Consider the following 20207-nt stretch of genomic DNA (forward strand, 5'->3'; position numbering starts at 1 on the left):
ATGATGAAATGCTGAAAACACTTGTATTGAGTCCAGTTGGTGCTAGATTCTGTCACACGGATCGCCAGGCAGTGGGGAGACCTGGGAGAGTGATAGTGCCGATGCATGATTACAATTGAGTCAAATCTAATTGAATGCAATGTAATGGAATTCTATTTAGCAAAACTTAAAGCCGAATGATTTTGAAGAAAATGTAGACAAATGGCGATCATCCATATGCATGTCGATTGTAAAACTGTCTGCCTGTTTTTACAAAAGTTTTCAGTTTTTCTATCCTTGGATGGCAGTCTGCATGAAACCTATAAAAATGCCTCCATTGTGTTTTGCTTTTCAGGTGCTGATGGAAATGGAGAGAGCATAATAATGAATGACGGTAAGAGCAGTTCTTGGGTTGTCACACTTGCTTGTTTTACAGGAAATTGTTTCTGTTTAGCTTTTTTATTTCTCATGATAAAAGGGTATTTGATTGTCTGAAGTAACTGTGGAACTCAAATATTGCCACCACTTTACCCCTACATCTACCTGTGAGGGGCAGGGAGAAGGGTCTACCTTTTAGGTGGGGCAGGGAGAAGGGTTGCTTGCTGTTAAATAAGCATTATTGGTATGGTTTGTTTTGAAACCATTTGTAATGGCCATAACAAGATGGCCTGTTTTGCGTGCCCGACCGAACTCCTGGATCACGAAGTGAGGAACCCAGGTTAAAATTTAATGTACCATATGTTTCTCCATTGTCTAATGTCCTTATAATTTGTCAAAATACAATGATATCTGCGTACGTCTTTGTCCTGCAGGTCAGCTCCTCCAAGAGCCGTGGATCATTGATTAAAAAAAAATACAAAATTTCAAGTTTGAAAGCATGCTATATTTAAACTTATGGAGCAAATAATATTTTTGCGATTCAACTTCCATTTAATTTTGGTACCTTTTTTGTTACATTGCGAATATAACGAGTTTGCTTTGTGGGAGAAAAGAAACAGACCACCAGAGATAAACTCCCAAGACACCGAGCACAGGCGACTGGATGGCATTACGGTGTATTTATGTTTAAATAATTTGGCTGTGTGGTGGTTTTGGCATGTGTGTATGGTTCTAAGGGGAATTTGATTACGCTGGAGGACGATCCCACAGACTCTGGCAGGGAGGCAGGACGAAAAGAAGACTTGACAGAACTGTCGTTACGATGTGTGCGGTCTCCCCTGTGGTGAAACGTCGGGAGGTGCGATGCTTGCTGATTTCACTGTTTGCCAGAGACACCATTGACGCTTTGCAGCATGCTCGCCCTTCAGACCTTCCTCTCATTGCAGACCCTTCTCTCCCAGTCCAGCACGTCCCCTCCGGCATGCCTGGTGTCTCCCTACAGCGCTCTGATGTGCGAGCATCACTGTCTTTTATAGCCAGGTCCCTCTGTCCCCCCTCCCCATTTGCGGAGCGGTCTCTCCCCTGCCCCACGAGTGTCACATATGCCCTATCGCTGCGCTGAAGTAGCACAAGTCGACGCATAATATCTCCAATGTGTGCAGAGCTTCACAGTAGCTCACATGGACGTGCCATGTTGAACTGCAGTTGTATTACTTCTTCCCCCCCCCCCCCGCCTGTGGAACCAACTTCCACATCATCTTCAATCTCGTTCTTCCCACCAGGTCTTTAAAACAGCTGTTCAACACCATCTCCAATCTTCCCCAATCCAAAACCATGATCTTTTTTACCCTCGTTAACCCCACCACAAGCCCTTCTCCTAGTTTCCTTCTCTATCCATCTTGTCCATCCCATGCATCCTTTCCTGCCCCCCATTCCTTCCCACACCCATTGTTTGTCCAAGTCTCCCTCTGTTTTGGCCTCCAACTCTGTTGGTGTTTCTCCCCTTTCTCTGCTCTTCCTTTTGTCCTGTTGCATCCTGATCCGTTCAGTGTACTAGTACTTGCTCTTCCACGAGACTTGACTATGTATACAAAAAAATTAATGAGTAAAGACATCGGCAGTTATTTGAGAGTTGACACAAACAGAAAGGAAAGAGAAGAGAGATGTGAGGGAAACGATGACAGGAGTTGTCCAGACACCCGTTGCTAAGTTATCCCCACGCTATTTGAAAAAAATGGGGAGATATTTTCTGCTCCGTCGTTCCATCTGTCAGTCACGATATCTCCTCCTAAACGGTTGTGCAGAAATTCTTTGTAGTTTTGATCACCATATCGCAAGAAGGTGCAAGAACAATATCGTTTTGGCCCAGCCCCCAAGAGTCTGAGGGCAGTCTGAAAAGGTCAATTAAAAATGCATTTGTGGGCACATTTAAAAAAACATTTTTTTATGAAACTTTGTATATGCAGTCAACATTAGGGGAGGCATGAAATATGTATCGTTTTGGGGGGTTTGACTCTTGGTTCATGCCCCTGGGGTGGGGACTTCGGGTCACAGAGGTCAAAACGGAAATGAAAATTTAACTCAAAATTTGATGTTGGGTCATTCTTGGTGGAACTTTATGCCCTCTTGCAACTTTGCTTTCGGTGGGAAACATGGGGATTTGCGATGGCGTGCTGTCAACTTCACTCTCGTTGAAGTTGAAAACACTTGTGCGAACAATCATTGAGATAACTCACGAATAATTAATTTCCAAGTCATTTTCATACATATAATATATCTCGAAATATGTGGAGTGTGACGAGCACTCCCCTGATTTCCAATGGACATAAAGTCCTACACCAAAGCATCACCTCCAATCCGGAGGCCTCAGCCTGGCGACATTGTCGAACAGACAAAGATTACATGGCAGACAGACGGTTGTTCTTTGCGGATTATGCGGTTTTACCATGTGAGATGTAATCTGCGGCGATGCTCATCAAAACAGCGTTGTGTGTGTGTGTGTGTGTGTGTGTGTGTGTGTGTGTGTGTGTGTGTGTGTGTGTGTGTGTGTGTGTGTGTGTGTGTGTGTGTGTGTGTGTGTGTGTGTGTGTGTGTGTGCGCGCGCGCACACATACGTACATGCATATGAGCCTGCTTTGCTGTGTTTTTATTTTATATTAACCTTTTTGGATTGTCATTGCAGGCCGACAAGTAAAAAGTATGGGACATTTGTCATGCTGCAGGTGCACCCAGTCTTTTCATTATGCAACTGCTTTGAAGTTACACTTGCGAAAACAACACCCTGGTCCTTGTCCAAAAGGACAAAACTGCACCAATTGTGGCCAACAAAGTGCATTTTATATTGAACAAAAACTCGATGAGCCATTCACTTGCTCTATATGTGGAAAGGTGTTTCCGCTTTTATATCAATTTCAAAGCCATATGAGGATTCACCAAGATGATCTGCAAGAGTGCTCTGTGTGCGGCAAGGTGTTTGCACAATCATATCCGATGGATGAACACATGAAGACGCATAAGCGTAAGCGCCTGTACACGTGTGACGTTTGCAAAAAGGCATTTGTTTACTCCCGTAGCCTTGAGGAGCACAAGAGAGTGCATGTGGCGTACCATACCGGATTGAAATGAAGACCGATGGTTTGGGCGTGTGAAGAACCCGATACCTCCAATTCCAACACTAAAAGAAAGAAAATGTACACACACATCAGAAATGATGTCACACCACACAGGCACTAAATCGTGTATACTTTTCAAATGAGGATACCAGGAACGGTACGAGGATGTAACACAGGTAGAACAAGTTTGAAGGTGGTGGTTTGCAGGGATTTCTAAATATTTTGTTTTGCACCTTTTAACAATTATTTCCATTTGTTTACGTGATCATGAATGTTTGTATGGTCTGTTGTTGATGTTGATGTTCCGATGCAGAAGATGTCTTTTCATTTGAAATCTTTGTAGTGTTGAAGAGAAATAATGTGTGAGCTTTTCACTTTGCGATAACTCCAGACTTTGGATAGACGTGGTGTGCTTGGTTTTGATGACGGTGCTGCAAACTCCATTGGTCCAGTCACCACAAACAGTTGTGGCTATAATATTGGCCTGAATCCCTTAATGTTGTGTATTTTCATTTAGTTTTGATGAAGTTTTCCTTGATTCTTGGAGTGAATGGCCTTAAAGATCAAAAAATGCTTCAATTCGAATATTGACGAGATGTCTGCGAGTCTCAGTTTAGGATTCGGGAATGAAGGTGAGATCCAGAGATAATTCAAATATTTAAGTTATTCATGAGCTGTACGTGTGCTGCTTTAACCCTTCAACATCCCAAAAGATACATTTGCTTATAAAGAAATTTTAAATGAAACGATTGATGCTCAAGGCCATTTGCAGATTTCTCCAAAATGTAATGAAACCAATTGTTCCATGACGTTGATTGGAGAGAGGTTTGGGGTCTTGTCCTGTCATCTTGGTGCATTACGATTTTGCGATAAAATGTGCTCTGATGTGTCAGGTTAAAAAAAGAAAAATATTTAATGAAGTACCAGTCCTTCGGGACAGATTAACAAATTCCCCCAGATTTATGGACACGTTGATTCCCCCAGAAATAGCGTATTTTATTTTGGCTAGTACTACCCCCCTCTAACCATGAGCTGTGCAATACGATACACATGTACATCGAGGGAATTGGGGTCCTCCCTCCACCTTGAACCCTCGGGACTGAAATGTTTTTTTTTTTTTATCACCACCTAAAACTTCCCCGTGCACACCCTGAGTACAACCTGCATTTTTCAACTCATTCAGTCCAGCGATTCAGGTGTTCATAGAAGTCAAATGGACTCTTCTTAAATTATGTTACTGCATGATCTGAACAATCAAACGGTGAAATAATTTATGCTCTTTTTCTCTGCACACTTTCCCCGCCTGTGGCTGCTGTTTCGAGTCATTGGTCCGAGCTTCTTCAAAGTACAATACAAACAAACAAAACCTGGCACCTTCAAGTTATGTGGCAACCATGGTTTTGAGTGCGTCTTCATTATCTTGTCTATCTTGTACAATTTTCAAGATTGCATTGATAAGTATTTTTAAGAATAGTGTGGGTGAGGTTTATTTATATACTACAGGGTCATGTTCCACTTATCGATGCATTTCCTTTTCAATTTTTTTTTTTTGGATACATTGTCGAGGCTCATATGAGAGCTAACGGCACGGGGGGCGTGAGACATGAGGGGTGGGAGAGGAAAGGACAAAACAGTGGGGAACAGAGACATTAGGAGATGTGTGGAAGGGAGAGGGATGGGGCGGGGAACACGGGGAATACAAGATGGACATTACAGGGACTTTCAGGAAGGAAAGCAGGGAATTTGAAGGAGGTGGGTTTGGGGTGGATTAACAGGGGTAAAAAAGATCGAGGATTTGGATGGGGGACGATCAGAGGTGGTGATGAACAGCTGTTTTGAAGGCCTCAATAACTCACTCTTTTGTATTTTGATAAAACTTACATTTTGTCAAAACTCTCAATCAAAGTCAGCTTTTAGCATAATCCAAAATGTAATGACTTGTTAAGCTTCTCTCAGCAGGGTATTATTAATATCACATTGCGTGTATTTATGTATCGGTCAGAAGCATCCAAAATGGACAATCTTTTAATGGAGAAGTTTAATATTGCAGTTAATACTTTTAAGGATGGTGCTGAACTGCAGATGTTCCACCTCTTGTTACTGTCCCAATAATTTTACATTTACTCGTGTAATGGAGCTGCTTTACAAACAGCACAGTAATCTGCATATTTATTTTTTTTACCTTTAACTGGAAACTATTTAAGTTATCGTTGGACACTAAGCAGGCTTGACCAAAACGTTGGACTCCTTGTCGGTATTATCGGTTGGTGCAAGGCCTGCTTCTTTCCCAACGCAGATAGCTTGTTGGCAAAACAGTTTCAGATTTCTCATTTAGTGTTCTCACCCAACTTGCCCACTCAGCCACTTTTGTCCCTCGTGAGCACGATTTAGCCGCACTCGCTCAGCTCGCAACGCAAATGTTATTGCCCTCCCCAAATCCAGAAGAACTGCCGACTGTATCCCCTCCTTTCCATTCATTTTATTGTCTTCAGTGTTTGAGAGTGCCAAAGCTATCACCATCGTGTGTTACTCCATAATTCCATTTCCCAATAGTTTCTGTTCTCACCTGGTCATCTCAAGCTTGGTATTGGCTTAATGGTTAAGGTGGATGGCTTAAGGTCTCACGGTCCTGCGTTTGAACCCCCTGGTGTGCTGTTAAAATAACACTAGGTGGGTTGACAGCCTGGCGTCCTTCCGAGATCGACAAAATGAGTACCATCTTACTGGGAAGAACGACCATTCATGTGTCCTGCGTCAGAGTGGTGACCCGTCCGGGATTGTGCCCCCTATCTCATGAAAAAGTGCCTTGAGTCTGCAAAAGTGGAAAAAAAAACCCCAAAGGATGATGATTGTAACATTGAGTATGTGCACGGTAGCCTGATGTGTCTGAAGACACAAAGAAGTGTGGTGGCTTCTTCTTTCTTCTTCCTCTTCCTCTTATTCGTCTTGTTCTTGTTATTGTTATTGCTCTTGTTCTTCTTGTTCTTCTTCTTGCTCTCTTGTCCTCTCTCACTTTCCCACATTTACCCTGTTTCTCAGCTTTTCCTGCCGGATTTTATCTTTCTTCTCTACTCAGTCCAGCCACTTCCCATGTCCTGTCTTATCTGGACTGTATGCTTGTTACTTCCCTCATTTTGTTGTCCTCCCTGGTATGCCAACACTCCATTCCACCACCGTCCATGTCACCACTGTGCCGTGCATCTCTTCCATGAACCTCGATGCTTGTTGAAATAAAATAATTATTTGCCGCTTTTTTTTGCTTCGTGTCACTCGAAACGATGTTCCACATGCAGTTGGATAAATGGCCTCCCCCGTGTTCATCGCAGTTGTAATTGACGACACACAATCTTTTACTTTTTCGAATCCCTTTGCAAAACGTTTTGATTTAAGTGTTGGGAATTCTTTAAATCCACCAACGGTTGAAACCACATCAAATTGTTGGTACTTGATGTCCCTGACGTGATTGTGAAATGCCGATTATGGTTTCGTATAAAAGGCAACATGCGATCTTCTGAAAGCTGCTCTGACTTCAGTTAAATATTAAGTTTCCCACTCAGCTGTTCTTCACTGTGAAATGTTTCCATCTTTGTTCATGATGTGGAATTGTCATTTTATTTAGAAGTAAATTTTTGCTGATTCAGAAGTAGGTTTTTGTTTTAAAACTTGAATTGAATGTGAACACTTTATTTGTTGCTTCTTTTTTTTTAATTATTATTATTATTATTATTATTATTATTATTATTATTATTATTTTTCCCCCACATTCCATGTTTTTCACATTTTGACTGATCATGATTCCATCTGTTTTTGTAATAAAAGTTTTTACGTGTGAAGGTTTGTTCATGTGCGCTTGATATATATTTGGACATGCTGAAGTATTATGCCCATAACATGCATCTGCATTCATTGTGTACGCAGTCTGAGAGTTGCTGGTTTGCACCATCGCTGGGAGCACGGCTTTGCCGCTGATGCCCCCTGCTAGTTAGGGGAGGAATTTGAAATTTGTTCTGGATGCCGGTGAATACCCGGCAACTCTTCGCAAAGGACACCATGGGATCTTTAACGTCCACCAACTAACGTCGGTAGACGCGATGCACGTTTAACGTCCATCCGAGGGATGGCACACACTGATCAATCGCCCTGCCTCTGAAACACCAGGATGACAGTTTATAGCTGGGTTGGGATTCAAACCCAGGTTCTACAGCTGAGAGGCGAGTGTGTGTACCTCTGACTAGGCCATCCTGCACACTCAACATGCATGTTGAAGCATGACATGACCTGCTGATGATCCATGTGGATGTTATGAATTCTGGTTTGGAAAGGAGTTTTCAAGTTGCTAAATGCTCCCGATTTAAACCGGTCGTGTGAAACCTCCAGTGATGGTCGAGTATTGTTCAGCTGGCTCGAGATTGGTAAGATGTTTCAAATTGAATGCGAAACAAGGGCCTCCATTTGAATACGAATAAATGGTTAAAGGTATCCCTGGAAAGGATCGCGAGGGGCTGACATCTCGGACATTACCCGTCATCACATGTTTGTTTGTTTTTTTTTTGGTGGTGGTTGTTTTGTTACCTCCACCACCGAAGGTGGAGGGAGGTTATTTTCACCCGTTTGCTGGTCTGTCTTTCTGTGAGCAGGATATCTCAAAAAGTTATGGATAGATTTGGACGAAACTTGGTGGACATGTTGGGTGTGTGACACGGATGAATTGATTAGATTTTGGTTCAGGTCCGGATCGCGTTTCAGGTCCATCAGTGGGATGCAAAACGTAAACTGTTCATCATGGCGGAGGTATGCGCTCTACAAAGTGCCGTTGTTGTTTTGAGGGGGTTTTTTGTTTCAAAGAAGGTTAAATTTTTTATTCTTCCATTTGAATCAAGTCTTTACGTTTCAAATTCAAGATCTCATGTTGCACGTCTCATTCTCGGTAAAAGAAGATGCATCCAAGTCGAATATCACTGGCACCTTTTGGGGTTTAAATTTGTCGAATCTTTAACTGGTGCTTTTTAGCTCACCTGGAACGTAGTTCCGTCGTCGATCCGTCCACAAATACTTGCAACTTCTCTGAAACTTTACCACAATGTTCATCACTGTGTATGTACCAAAGTTTGTTTACACCATTAAAAACAAATCTGTGTCGAAGGGGGTCGTGGGTCGATTGCCCCCCAAAATATGTATTTGCTTTCTTCAAAACTACATACACAATTTCGATGAAACTTGATCACAACTTTCATCACCCATGACGTAGCAAAGATTGTTCACACCATTAAAAAAAAAAAAAGGTTGGGGGTCAAGGGGAGAGGGGGTTGCCCCAGCACTTCCTCCATTGTCTTCAGACTCTCCATTTACTCTTTGACATTTGAAGTCCTGATACTCGTCGTCGTCTTCTGGCATCCATTTAACATGGAGAATTGGTAATTGGAGTCCGATCTTCTCATTAAACGTACTTTCTGGCCGTTCAGGGACGACGACGCCGATGTTTCACCGAAAACTCTCTTCCTCTCTTCCTCTTATGTGGCGACTTCAATTGTCATCACGCCAGTTGGCTAGGTGTGGGTACCTCTCTCACCTGCCATGGGACATCAGCAAAAGCTTTCTGTGACTCATTGGGACTGACTCAATCGGTCAACTTCCCGACCCGGATCTCAACCAATGGTACTCCATCTCTTCTGGATCTGATTTTGACAAATTTCCCTGACAATATCTGCTGCTCTTCCTTCGCTCCAATTGGTTCTTCTGACCACGTCCTTGTTAAAGTGGACATCTCTCTGGCTGTTATCAGAGAACCACCTCACCGCCGTCGAGTCTGGCATTTCACTCAAGCCGACTGGCAGGGTCTCCGAGCAGCCATCAAACTTACAGACTGGTCTCCTATCACTACTTTCTCAAACATCAACTCATCCTGGGAATTCTTTCAAAGAAACTTGCTCTCCCTCATGCACAGATTTATCCCCTCTCGTGTTCAGTTGTCTTACCCTTCCTCCCGCCCTTGGTTTACTGAAGCTTGTGGCGAGGCAGTTGTCCTGAAACAACTTGCCTTTGCCTCATGGAAAGCAAACCCAACTGAGGGCAATCTCAGTTCTTTCCACAAAGCTCGGAACAAGTGTGTAGCTGCCCTCAGGAGAGCCAGAAAACAACATCTTTCTCATCTGAAGTCTGAACTCTCAAACCTCTCTCCCTCCTCAAAATCCTGGTGGCGTTTAATCAAATCTGTTTCTGGTGTATGTTCCCCCTCCATCCCCTCCCTTACCTCAAATGGCCGCACTGCTGATTCCACACGTGATAAAGCTGAATGTCTAAACTCGGTGTTTGCAGCTAAATCTTGTGTCCCAAACCCATCACTATCTCTACCCACTTTACCCAGTCGCACCCAACTGTCCCTGGACTCTGTATCCTTTTCTCCTGACAAGGTGGAGAGCTTGCTTTCAAACCTCGAGTCAGATTCTGCAACCGGTCCAGACGGCATCAGCCCACGTGTCCTCAAAGCCTGCTCTTCTGCTCTTGCTCACGCTCTCTCTGTTCTATTCACCCTCTCATTTTCCCAAGGTCATCTGCCATCTGCTTGGAAATCTGCTAACATCACTGCCCTGCATAAAAAAGGTGCAAAAACAGATCCCTGTAACTATAGACCAATCAGCCTTCTCCCAATCATCAGCAAGGTTATGGAATCCATCATCGCTTCAGACATGAAATCCTTCCTCTTCTCCAATGGCTTGATTTCCAATCATCAATTTGGTTTCAGACCAGGTCACTCTACCCTAGATATGCTGCTACTGCTCTCCCATCAATGGATGGAGGTCCTCAATGCCAGACAGGAAATCCGAGCCGTATCCCTGGACATATCACGTGCTTTTGACACAGTCTGGCACCCTGCCCTACTCACCAAACTCTCTTCCCATGGTATTCAAGGCCATCTCCACTCATGGCTCGCAGACTTCCTCTCCTGTCGCAGTCAACGTGTGGCCCTAAATGGAGTTCTTTCATCCCCTCTTCCTGTGCAGGCTGGAGTTCCTCAAGGTAGCGTTCTGGGCCCTGTTCTTTTTCTGGTTTTCATCAATGATCTCTCGGACTCTCTGGAAAATCCTCTATTTCTCTTTGCCGATGACTCCACCCTCTGCCGTACCATCTGTCATCCCTCAGACCGGCAAGCAGCAGCTTCTTCGCTCACTGCAGATCTGGATAAAATCACAAACTGGTCCAACACGTGGAACATGTCTTTCAATCAGACAAATCTCACACTCTCACTATGTCTCTTCGAAAGGACCGTTTACAAAACCCCCCATCCACTTTCTCAACAATCCTCTGGAAGAAGTCTTTTCTTTCAAGCTTCTGGGTCTCACTATCTGCCATGACCTTTCCTGGGAAAGTCACATTTCCAACCTTGCCTCAAAAGCCAGTCGCCGACTGGGAATCCTCCGTCGTGCAAAGTCCTTCCTCGGCCCTCTTGAGCTCCTGACCACTTACAAAGCTTTTGTCCGTAGCCTGATGGAGTACTGCTCTCCCCTCTGGGCTGGTGCTCCTGCCTCCCCCCTTTCTCGACTTCACGCTGTCGAAACCAGGGCTTTTAAGATCATTGGCATCTCCCGCAATGAAGCTGAGTCTTTGGGCCTCTCACTCAATCACCGCAGGTTGGTCGGTGGTCTTTCTGTCTTCTACCGACTCCTCTCCAGCCTTGCCCGCCCTGCTCTCTCTGTGATTTGTCCCAGCCACATTTCCACAGGGCGCTCAAGGTCCGCCAACAACCCCCTTCTGGTAAAACTACCAAAATCACGAATCACTGCTCATCTTCACTCTTTCATTCCTCTTTTTCCCGCCTTTGGAATAAACTTCCTCACTCTATTCTTTCCCATTCTTCCCTGCAGGCTTTCAAAACAGCTGTTCACCACCACCTCTTATCTTCCCCCATCCAAATCCTCGATCTTTTCTACCCCCGATAATCCACCCAAGCCCACTTCCTTCAATTCTCCTGCTTTCCTTCCTGAAAGTCCCTTTAATGTCCATCTTCCCCTCGCCATGTTCCCCGTCCCATCCCCATCCCTCTCCCTTCCACAGTTCACCTGTGTCTGTTCCCCAATGTTTTGTCCCTTCCACTCCCGCCCCTCTTGTCTCATGCCTCCTTGCTGTGAGTTGTGTGTTAGCTCTCATACCAGCCTCGACCAAGGTATACAAAAAAAAAAAAAAAAAAAAAAAAAAAAAAAAAAAAAAAAAAAATTATAAATGCAAGCTTGAAGTCATGCAAACTCCGTTACAACAACTTGGATAATTTCCTCATGCCATTTAACGGGTACCATTCCCGAAAATTAAAAGAGGAGTTTGGGCTGGCAGGATGGTTTGGAGGTATGCACACACCTCTGCGCACCTGGGTTTGAATCCCAACCCAGCTATGAACTGTCATCCCGGTGTTTCACAGACAGAATGATTCATCAATGCGTGTGCAGTCCTTTGGATGGACGTTAAATTGGGCCCCGCGTCTGCCGGCATCAGTTGGTGGATGTTAAATACCCCCATGGTGTCCTTCACAAGTCATACGCGAGCTATCTCCAGCGCTCTAAACAAATTCCTTCACGAACCTTAGTCGAACATCAGTCGGGTCTCGCCAGCCGGTTCATAATAGATTTGGGCTAAGTTTCCCCAGACCAACCCATCAGTTGTGGCCATCAATGTATAAAATGAAGAAGATTCTGAAGTGGCCGTTTTGTTCGAGTTTTAATTGAAATACAGGGTGGCCATAAAGTCTGGAAACAGGTGAATATCTTCTATATACTACTGAAACTCTCATTTTGTATATATGTATGTATGTTCCCGAAATACAGCCAAAACGGTACACGATAGCGCAAACATTTTAGGGCCACCTTACTCACGATTCTCCTGCAGTGTGCAGTATCAAGTTTCCTTAAAATCGGGCAACGAAAAATTATTAAAAAATCAATTCCCGATTTAGTCAAGTACTCCGGGAGAATTTGATCAATGGAAACAACCTCAGGGGTCTCGTTCGCTGGAGCTCCCTCTCCCCTCCTCCCCCCGCCCCCCCCCAAAATGATTTTTTCATCAACCGCTGTCACAATGGGAACCCAACGGGTTCACGGGTCGTCGAGTTAACTAGTATATATTATAAATGGTTTATTGACATTACATGACACGTTCAATGTGTTGTCCATGAGAAACGCACAGTTCAATGCGCTGTGGAAAATAGCAGTGAACACAGTACGTTGATGCAGCATTTCCATCGATCCCTGCACATACATCCGTGATGTGTCGTCTCAGATAATCCTGTGTGTTCAGCATACCCCAGAAGAAGTAATCAAGGGGGTTCAAATCTGTCGAGCATGCAGCAACCCACTCCACAGGGCCACGTCGTCCAATCCAGTGAGGGGAATCATCATCCAACCATTCCTTATGTTTCCAGACTTTATGGCCACCCTGTGTAACCCTTTGGAGCGAGGCAATGGAGGCTGAGCCGTCCCGCAGATGTTTGTCGCACTCGCCATGATTTGGGAAACACGTTCATGAAACACTCGACGCCGTTTCGATCAAGTTTGTGCTCGTTTCCTTAAAAGAAAAGAACATGTAAATATTTGTCCAGTACTACACTTTTGCTGCAACCTAACGGTTGCAGGATTGTTGTTGTTGTTTGTTGAGGCGACTACAGCTATTCGCCAAACTACATCCAGTTCATAAACGCTTTCCGTTTCTGGCACAACGTACATTATTATATAAAAGGGCGAAAGCGCGGACGTGAATCAGTTTAGGTTATAAAATGAATTACGCGACATATGCCGGCGTGCTTCAAGTGAGGTGAAAATACACCATGGCAACGAGGTTGTGGCGACCCCGCTCTTGCTCCTCAAAACCGACAAGAACGCTTCTTCCTGCAATCTTCTTCTTCTTTTTCTTCTTCTTTTCTTCTTCTTCTTCTTCACATACATGGAATTTGTGTTTTTTTTTAATTCATTTATTATTATTATTACCCTTGCATACTCTTTATCTGCAATTATGAATGAGACCGTTTGTAATGACAGTTATTATCGTACTTATCTTCAGAGGCATCCGAAATGTTTATATAGACGTCAATGATAAATGTGATAAAAACCAAACACTTGAATCTTTGAGGCGGTGTATAAGATTCAGTGAATTGATGTTTCTGGTTTCACGTTTCGGATTTTTTCCCTTGTCTCCGCTCTTTATGCATTCTAATCTCCTTTCTTCGACTGTCCACCTTAATTACTGTTCTTTCTCAATTTAACTCTTACGTACGTAATAAATAGACGTCTCCCAAAGTGAAAGGCTTTTCCGAGCGGTCGCTGTTCCCTCGCGGTTTGTATGGCTTCGTCGGCACGGTTCGTATCGTGTGTTTGGGGGTGGGAGGACTTGTAGTAAGAATAAAACCAGTTGTTTGGGATTCCGCGACCTGTGTGGAGATATATTCACTGTTCGGTTCGCCCCCCCTTTGCCGTGTTGCCTTTCTATGTAACAGTACCGATGGCTTTGCCTTTGTGAGGCGATCTGTTTGACCGTTTGGTATTGTTTCGGCCGAGAGAAATGGCCTCACATATAAACATGTTCTTTTCCTTCGCTAAAATTTCCCTCCGTGACGTTTGATAATTTTTTTTTTGTTATTTTTCGACTTCCGATTCCTCCTCTTCCGATTCCTCTTCTTCTTCCGATTCCTCTTATTTTTCTTCCTCTGATTCCTCTTCGTCTTTTCTCCCTCTGATTCCTCTTCTTTCTCTCGTCCATCCTCTTCTTCTCCCTCTTTCTCTCTCCTTTGATTTTGGAGGTTTTTTTTTTTAAATACCAGCTTCCTTGTTCATCTTCTCCTCCATCCTCTTCTTATTTTCTCCCTCTGTTTCTCTTCTTTTTCTTCTTATTTTTCTCCCTCTAATTCCTCTCCTTCTTCTTATTTTTCTCCCTCTGATTCCTCTTCTTCTTATTTTTTGCCCTCTGATTCTTCTTCTTCTGATTCTTCTTCTTCTGATTCTTCTTCTGATTCTTCTTCTTCTGATTCTTCTTCTTCTTCTGATTCTTCTTCTTCTTCTTCTGATTCTTCTTCTTATTCTTCTGATTCTTCTTCTTATTCTTCTGATTCTTCTTCTTATTCTTCTGATTCTTCTTCTTCTTCTTCTGATTCTTCTTCTTCTTCTTCTTCTTCTTCTGATTCTTCTGATTCTTCTTCTTCTTATTCTTATTCTTATTCTTATTCTTATTCTTATTCTTATTCTTATTCTGATTCTTATTCTTCTTATTCTGATGATTCTTATTCTGATGATTCTTATTCTGATTCTTCTTCTTATTATTATTTTCTCCATCTGATTCCTCTTCTTCTTATTATTTTCTCCCTCTGATTCCTCTTCTTCTTATTATTTTCTCCCTCTGATTCTTCTTCTTATTATTAATTTCTCCCTCTGATTCCTCTTCTTCTTATTATTTTCTCCCTCTGATTCCTCTTCTTCTTATTATTTTCTCCCTCTGATTCCTCTTCTTCTTATTATTTTCTCCCTCTGATTCCTCTTCTTCTTATTATTTTCTCCCTCTGATTCTTCTTCTTCTTCTTATTTTCTCCCTCTGAGTCCTCTTCTTCTTATTTTTCTCCCTCTGATTCCTCTTCTCCCTCTTTCTCTCTCCTTTGATTTTGGAGGGTTTTTTTTAAATACCAGCTTCATTGTTCATCTTTTTCCCCTCCTCCTCGTCCTCCTCCTCCTCCCTATCTCCACACATGGCTGGTTTTCAGGAGATGGAACGGGCTGACCAAAACAGACATGGCACGTACTCTGTCGTCTCAGGCACCTGCAAGAGCTGACGAGCCGTTTCTCCATCGCTTAGTTTGAAAGATTGTGTTCACAAGTGTTGAAAGTTCCAATCAAAACTTTAATTGTTTTCACAAGAATTAAGACCCTGAGAATGGTGCGAGGAAGGGTGTGGGATTTAACTCTTCATTGCTTCACTTGTGGATAGAAAGTTCTCTCCAGAAAATGTAATGGTGTTGTGATCACCATGTTTTCTGAAACCTTGTGTAATTGTCCTTTCTTTTCAAATTTCCTGTTGTTTCAGCTAAGCGTGGTCATGGAAGAAGGGCCAATTTTGGGCAGCGAGCCGTGGCTGCCACCTGAATGGCAGGATGACCGTCGCATGGCATTTCTCTCTTCTGCATTACAACCGCCCAGCGGAAAAGGCTTTGCGGCAAAATCTCCGGCAAGTGGGGCGGGCCAGGTGGCCTTTTGGTCTTCCCTGATGGTTTCTAGCTCGCGGGCGCGAGGACAGGCCTGGGTGAGCCGGGAGCGATTGGTGGTTCGGTTCCGCAGGAAGGGGGCACCACCTCCACATTGCCTTGGTGCAGTCATGGATGCCATGGAGAGGTAGGTTCCAGTCGCGTTTATTCATTATCTCTCCGCTACCGAAGGTGGAAGGAGGGAATGTTTTCACCACTGTTTGTCTGCAAGCAGGATATCTCAATAGGTTGGGGAAGGATTTGGATGAAACTTGGTGGACAGGTTGGATGTGTGACTAGCGCGAATTGATGAGATTTTGGTCCAGGTTCAGGTTCAGGTCCAGATCCGGATGTGGCCTATCGGTGGGATACAAAACATAAACTGTTCATCCTGGCAGAGGTATGCACTCCACCTAGTGCCATTGTCGTATATTTAATTGCCACTAGCCAAACCCACGCTCTGCGTGGTTTCTAAAGTGAGGGTTCGTTATGACGTCAATATATCGACTGTTCACAATGTGATTTATCGAATTTCTTCAGCTACAATGTTTCTTGTTACATTTTTTTGCATCAAATTCACCTTCTGAGTTAGTCAGCATGTGCAGAAGAGGGTTTTACATTGCAGACCCTGTTTTCTCGGAGTGGCATTACGCCTCTCAGCGGTGACAGTCTGTCGACGACAGACGTGATGACGTCAGCAAATGACCGATGATGCCATGACGTCATTATGCATCAGCGGTGACGTCGCCGTGGAAACAAATGTAAGAATTAGAAAATTGCCAAAAATTCCCTAACCTCTCCGTGTGGCACGATCTTACATCGCCGATGCTGTACATTAGACCACAGAACAACCGCATGCCGAAAGTGGCAACAATCCATCCGGCAGTTTCGGAGGAGATACGTCCACAAAATATGGCTTAGCGTATTAATATAATAATACTGGGTCTCGTGTCACGGTGTGCAGAAATTCTCATTGGTTCCTCCACAGGCATGTCGGACATCCACAAAGCAGATCTCTATATTTGTTGAAAATGTCAGCATTGTTGACTCTCTTTCATGTTTGAAGTGCATGAGGAACTCGACAACTGGTAACAAAGCAAGGTGTATTTGTCTCCATGTGAAGAGATGATTAATTCCATTTCCTGAACTTGTTGAACTGAATATGATGCAATAAATTCAGCATAATGAGAGAGGAAAATGTGATGTAATTGGGGAAGGAATGTAACTTTTGGTAATATGTGATGGGAAAGTTCCTTATCCTTGCAAACTTGCAAGAAGATAGAAGGGGGCCATCGATCACCTCCATCCAATTATATTCTCTGATTGCTCTGGCAGGTGTGTGTGTGTGTGTGTGTGTGTGTGTGTGTGTGTGTGTGTGTGTGTGTGTGTGTGTGTGTGTGTGTGTGTGTGTGTGTGTGTGTGTGTGTGTGTGTGTGTGTGTGTGTGTGTGTGTGTGTTAGCGCTTGTCGTAGCATAAGTTAAGATTGTCGAAGTGAGAATGGGATAAGTCTGCTCTGTGTCTGCTTTTGTAAATTGCTTGCCTTTTGTTGCACCCCACAAATTCCTTGCTTTCCACCTCCCCTCACCTGATTGTAAATAAATGCTTTGTATAGAAATGTTCCCAGCTCGTTTTTGTCATTTCATTCATTGGTTCAGCATGGTTCGTGTTCTTGCCCAGCCGGGACGTTATCCCCCCAACGATCTGTTTTTCTAGCCAGTACGTCCTTGGGCAGTTGCGCTCGGCTGCATCTGATCTGGTAAGATGATCCGGTTTGAACAAGGCGTACTTGGAGCGTGTCCCCCGATCATTAGACCACGTGACCATTCGGTAAACGGTATTCATTAGATGGAGGACCCTAAATCAAGTGGTCGAATTATTGGTGTTCACGGTCGATTAGCGACCCGTCGCGTCACAAAGTTATTCGTGTACGACGGGTTGCGATTCCAGAGAGTCTGGTGGGAACCCGAGGTAGCTTCCCCCCATGTGGTCTTTTCGCCTCTGACCCCCGCTCCACAAGAATATATATTTTGTCAATTTGCCGCTGCTGTGCAGCATGTCGAGTTGTGCAGCATGTCCCACCATCCGTGCTATAAAGACGTTTCACCGCGTCCACCAGCTGCTGCGTAAAACGTTGGCATCCACGAGATACACAATTAAAATGATTCACCGCATCTATTACTCGCTGCTGAAGATGGCACCCACCTTGCGAGATACACAATTAAAATGATTCACCCCATCGATTACTCGCTGCTGAAGATGTCGCCCACCTTGCGAGTCGCACAATTAAAACGCTTCACCCCATCTACCACTTGTGTAAAAAGTTAGCACCTGCCAACATCCCCCACAAACAATGGTCAGACTACTTGTCCCTCCCACAGCTACCCACATTTTACTTGTGTGCAGCGTGTCCTGGATCTCAATCATTCTTCTCGTCCCGCTGCCTTGACCTGTGTTTTGCCTCTCGCTCCGCTCATTGATCAAATATGGATTCAAAGTGCAACACCAGTGCTGGAAATGCATTGACTACCAAGAGGCAGAAGGAAGTAATGAGCCTGAGCCTCAAAGTGGAGCTGCTGGAAGAGTTAGCGAGAGGACTGAGTGTGGCCTCTGTGGGCAGATTGTATGGAGTAAACAAATCCACCATTCGCTACATGTGGAAGAACGAGAAGGAGATCTTTAACGGATTGATCCGAGAAAATGTTGCGGCAAGCGCTGCACCCAGCACCAAAGTGGTCACCCAGGTCTGGGATGTCCACACAGAAAGGATGGAAAAGGCTTTCAGTGTTTAGATGGAGGACAACGTGCAGAAGAACTTGCCTTTAAGTGGACCTCTCATTCACTCAAAGGTGATGCGTATGTATGCGCATCTGCCTGGCATGGGTGGTGCTGGTATGAGCGATCCCCATCCATTCCAAGTGAGCAGGGGATAGTTTGACTGCTTCAAGAAGCTCTACGATCTCCACAACGAGTTAAACTGTCAGGCGAGCTTGCCTCCGCAGAACACGAAGTAGTCAAAACGTTTCTTCTTCACTCTCGCAGCTGATCGAGGAGAAGGGGTACCTGCTAGAGGAGGTGTTCAACGCTGACGACACCAGCCTGTTTTGGAAAAAGATCCCAACGCGAGCTTTTATCTCGAAGCACGGGGGGGACATCATCGGGGTTCAAGGCCGCAAAGGATCGGGTATCTTTTCTGCACAAATGCAAAAGGGGACTGTATGACGAAACCCATGATGTTGTATCATTCCCTGCACCCACGTGCTCTCAAGGGCAAGAACAAACATGCTGCCCATGTTTTGGAGGGCCAACAGGAAGGTATGGGTGACAGCAGCAATTTTCATGGACAAGTTCCATACCTGTTTCATCCCTCAGCTGGAGAAGTACCTGGCGGAACAAAACCTTGTGTTTAAGATTCTCTTGCTCGTCGACAATGCTCCTGGCCACCCTGAGGAACTGAAGGTGGCTCACCCGAACGTCGAGGTGATCTTCTTGCCGTCCAATACCACCTCCCGAGTCCAGCCGCTCGACCAAGGGGTAATCTCGACTTTCACAACCTATTGTACCCGCTGCACCTCTTGCGGCATTTTGGATGCGATGGATTCCCAGAACTCACCGTCGGGCAGTGTTTGGAGGAGTTCAACATAGTCCACTGCATCAGCGCAATCAAAGAGTCGCTGGACGAGGTGAGAGGCTCCACCATCAATGCCTGCTGGCACAACCTGTGACCACAAGCAGTGAGGTACTTTCAAGGCTTTCCCGACGAAATGGAGAGGCATGAAATTGTCGGTTTGGCACGGCATGTGGGAGGGAAGGCTTTGACGACATTGAGCCTGAGGAGTTGGATGATCTTATCGCCTCACATGCCTTCGAGCTCACCGTGGAGGAGTTGGATGCCATGAGCAAGGTTTCCGAGGGGGAAGAGGAGCAGGAGGAGGAGGAAGTGGGCAGTGATGAGGAGGAAGAGGTGTCAAGGTCCAACCTCACGATCAAGTTCGTGGGTCAGATGCTGCAGGACATGCGGTCAATGACTGAGGCCACAAGATGTTTATTCGGTCATGGAGCATTACCTCTCGTTCAAGAGGAGGTTGGATGATGTGATTCTCCCTTACAAGGAACTACGTCAACACCTCCTGCAATCTTCCAGGCAGCTCTCTTTTTTATTATTATTTATTTATTTGTTTCACTCTGATCCATGCACCTCAGGAGCATCAGCACACTATCCTGACTATTTTTCCTCTCCTGCCTCCCCCTCAGTGTGAGACATCACCACCCTCACCTTCATTCCTTTCAGTGCACGACTCATCAGCACCCTCTCCTGCTTCATCTTCAGAGGAGTTTGTTAAGCTCATTGGATTTTAAATCCTCGTCGTCGTCGTCGTCGTATAATTGTGTTTGTTTGTGTAAATAAATATTTGAAACTACCTGCTGTTTTTTTTTTTGTTTGTTTGTTTTTTTACTTTTATGGTACAGCTGGTTAATCACTTTTTCATAAACTGTAATCGCATTCCTTCAATAAACATTGGAAACGGTATCT

The 20207-nt window shown here is 44.4% G+C and overlaps 2 protein-coding genes across 11 annotated transcripts in view; both read left to right on the top strand.

Annotated features, from left to right (window-relative positions):
* Nucleotides 1-7303, top strand: part of LOC147024143 (uncharacterized) — a 77914-nt gene extending 70611 nt beyond the window's left edge. For all 6 annotated transcript variants that reach the window (XM_085883758.1, XM_085883757.1, XM_085883760.1 and 3 more), the window contains 2 exons: nucleotides 335-373; nucleotides 3041-7303. In XM_085883758.1, the coding sequence (XP_085739884.1) occupies nucleotides 335-373; nucleotides 3041-3483 (482 nt within the window). In that variant the 3' untranslated portion in view covers nucleotides 3484-7303. The remainder of the gene's footprint in view (nucleotides 1-334; nucleotides 374-3040) is intronic.
* A 6354-nt stretch (nucleotides 7304-13657) lies between these two features.
* Nucleotides 13658-20207, top strand: part of LOC147024144 (charged multivesicular body protein 7-like) — a 67875-nt gene continuing 61325 nt past the window's right edge. The window contains exons 1-2 of one of the 5 annotated variants that reach the window (XM_085883766.1): nucleotides 13658-13784; nucleotides 15519-15823. In XM_085883766.1, coding sequence (XP_085739892.1) covers nucleotides 15531-15823 — 293 coding nt within the window. In that variant the 5' untranslated portion in view covers nucleotides 13658-13784; nucleotides 15519-15530. Of the gene's footprint in view, nucleotides 13808-14994; nucleotides 15230-15518; nucleotides 15824-20207 lie in introns of those variants that run through there. The other 4 variants (XM_085883765.1, XM_085883764.1, XM_085883768.1 and 1 more) reach the window with 4 other exon arrangements.

This window comes from Eptatretus burgeri, chromosome 6 (genome assembly GCF_056783735.1).
Source record: "Eptatretus burgeri isolate ZD-2024b chromosome 6, Ebu_testis_v1, whole genome shotgun sequence".
Classification (NCBI taxonomy): Eukaryota; Metazoa; Chordata; class Myxini; order Myxiniformes; family Myxinidae; genus Eptatretus; species Eptatretus burgeri.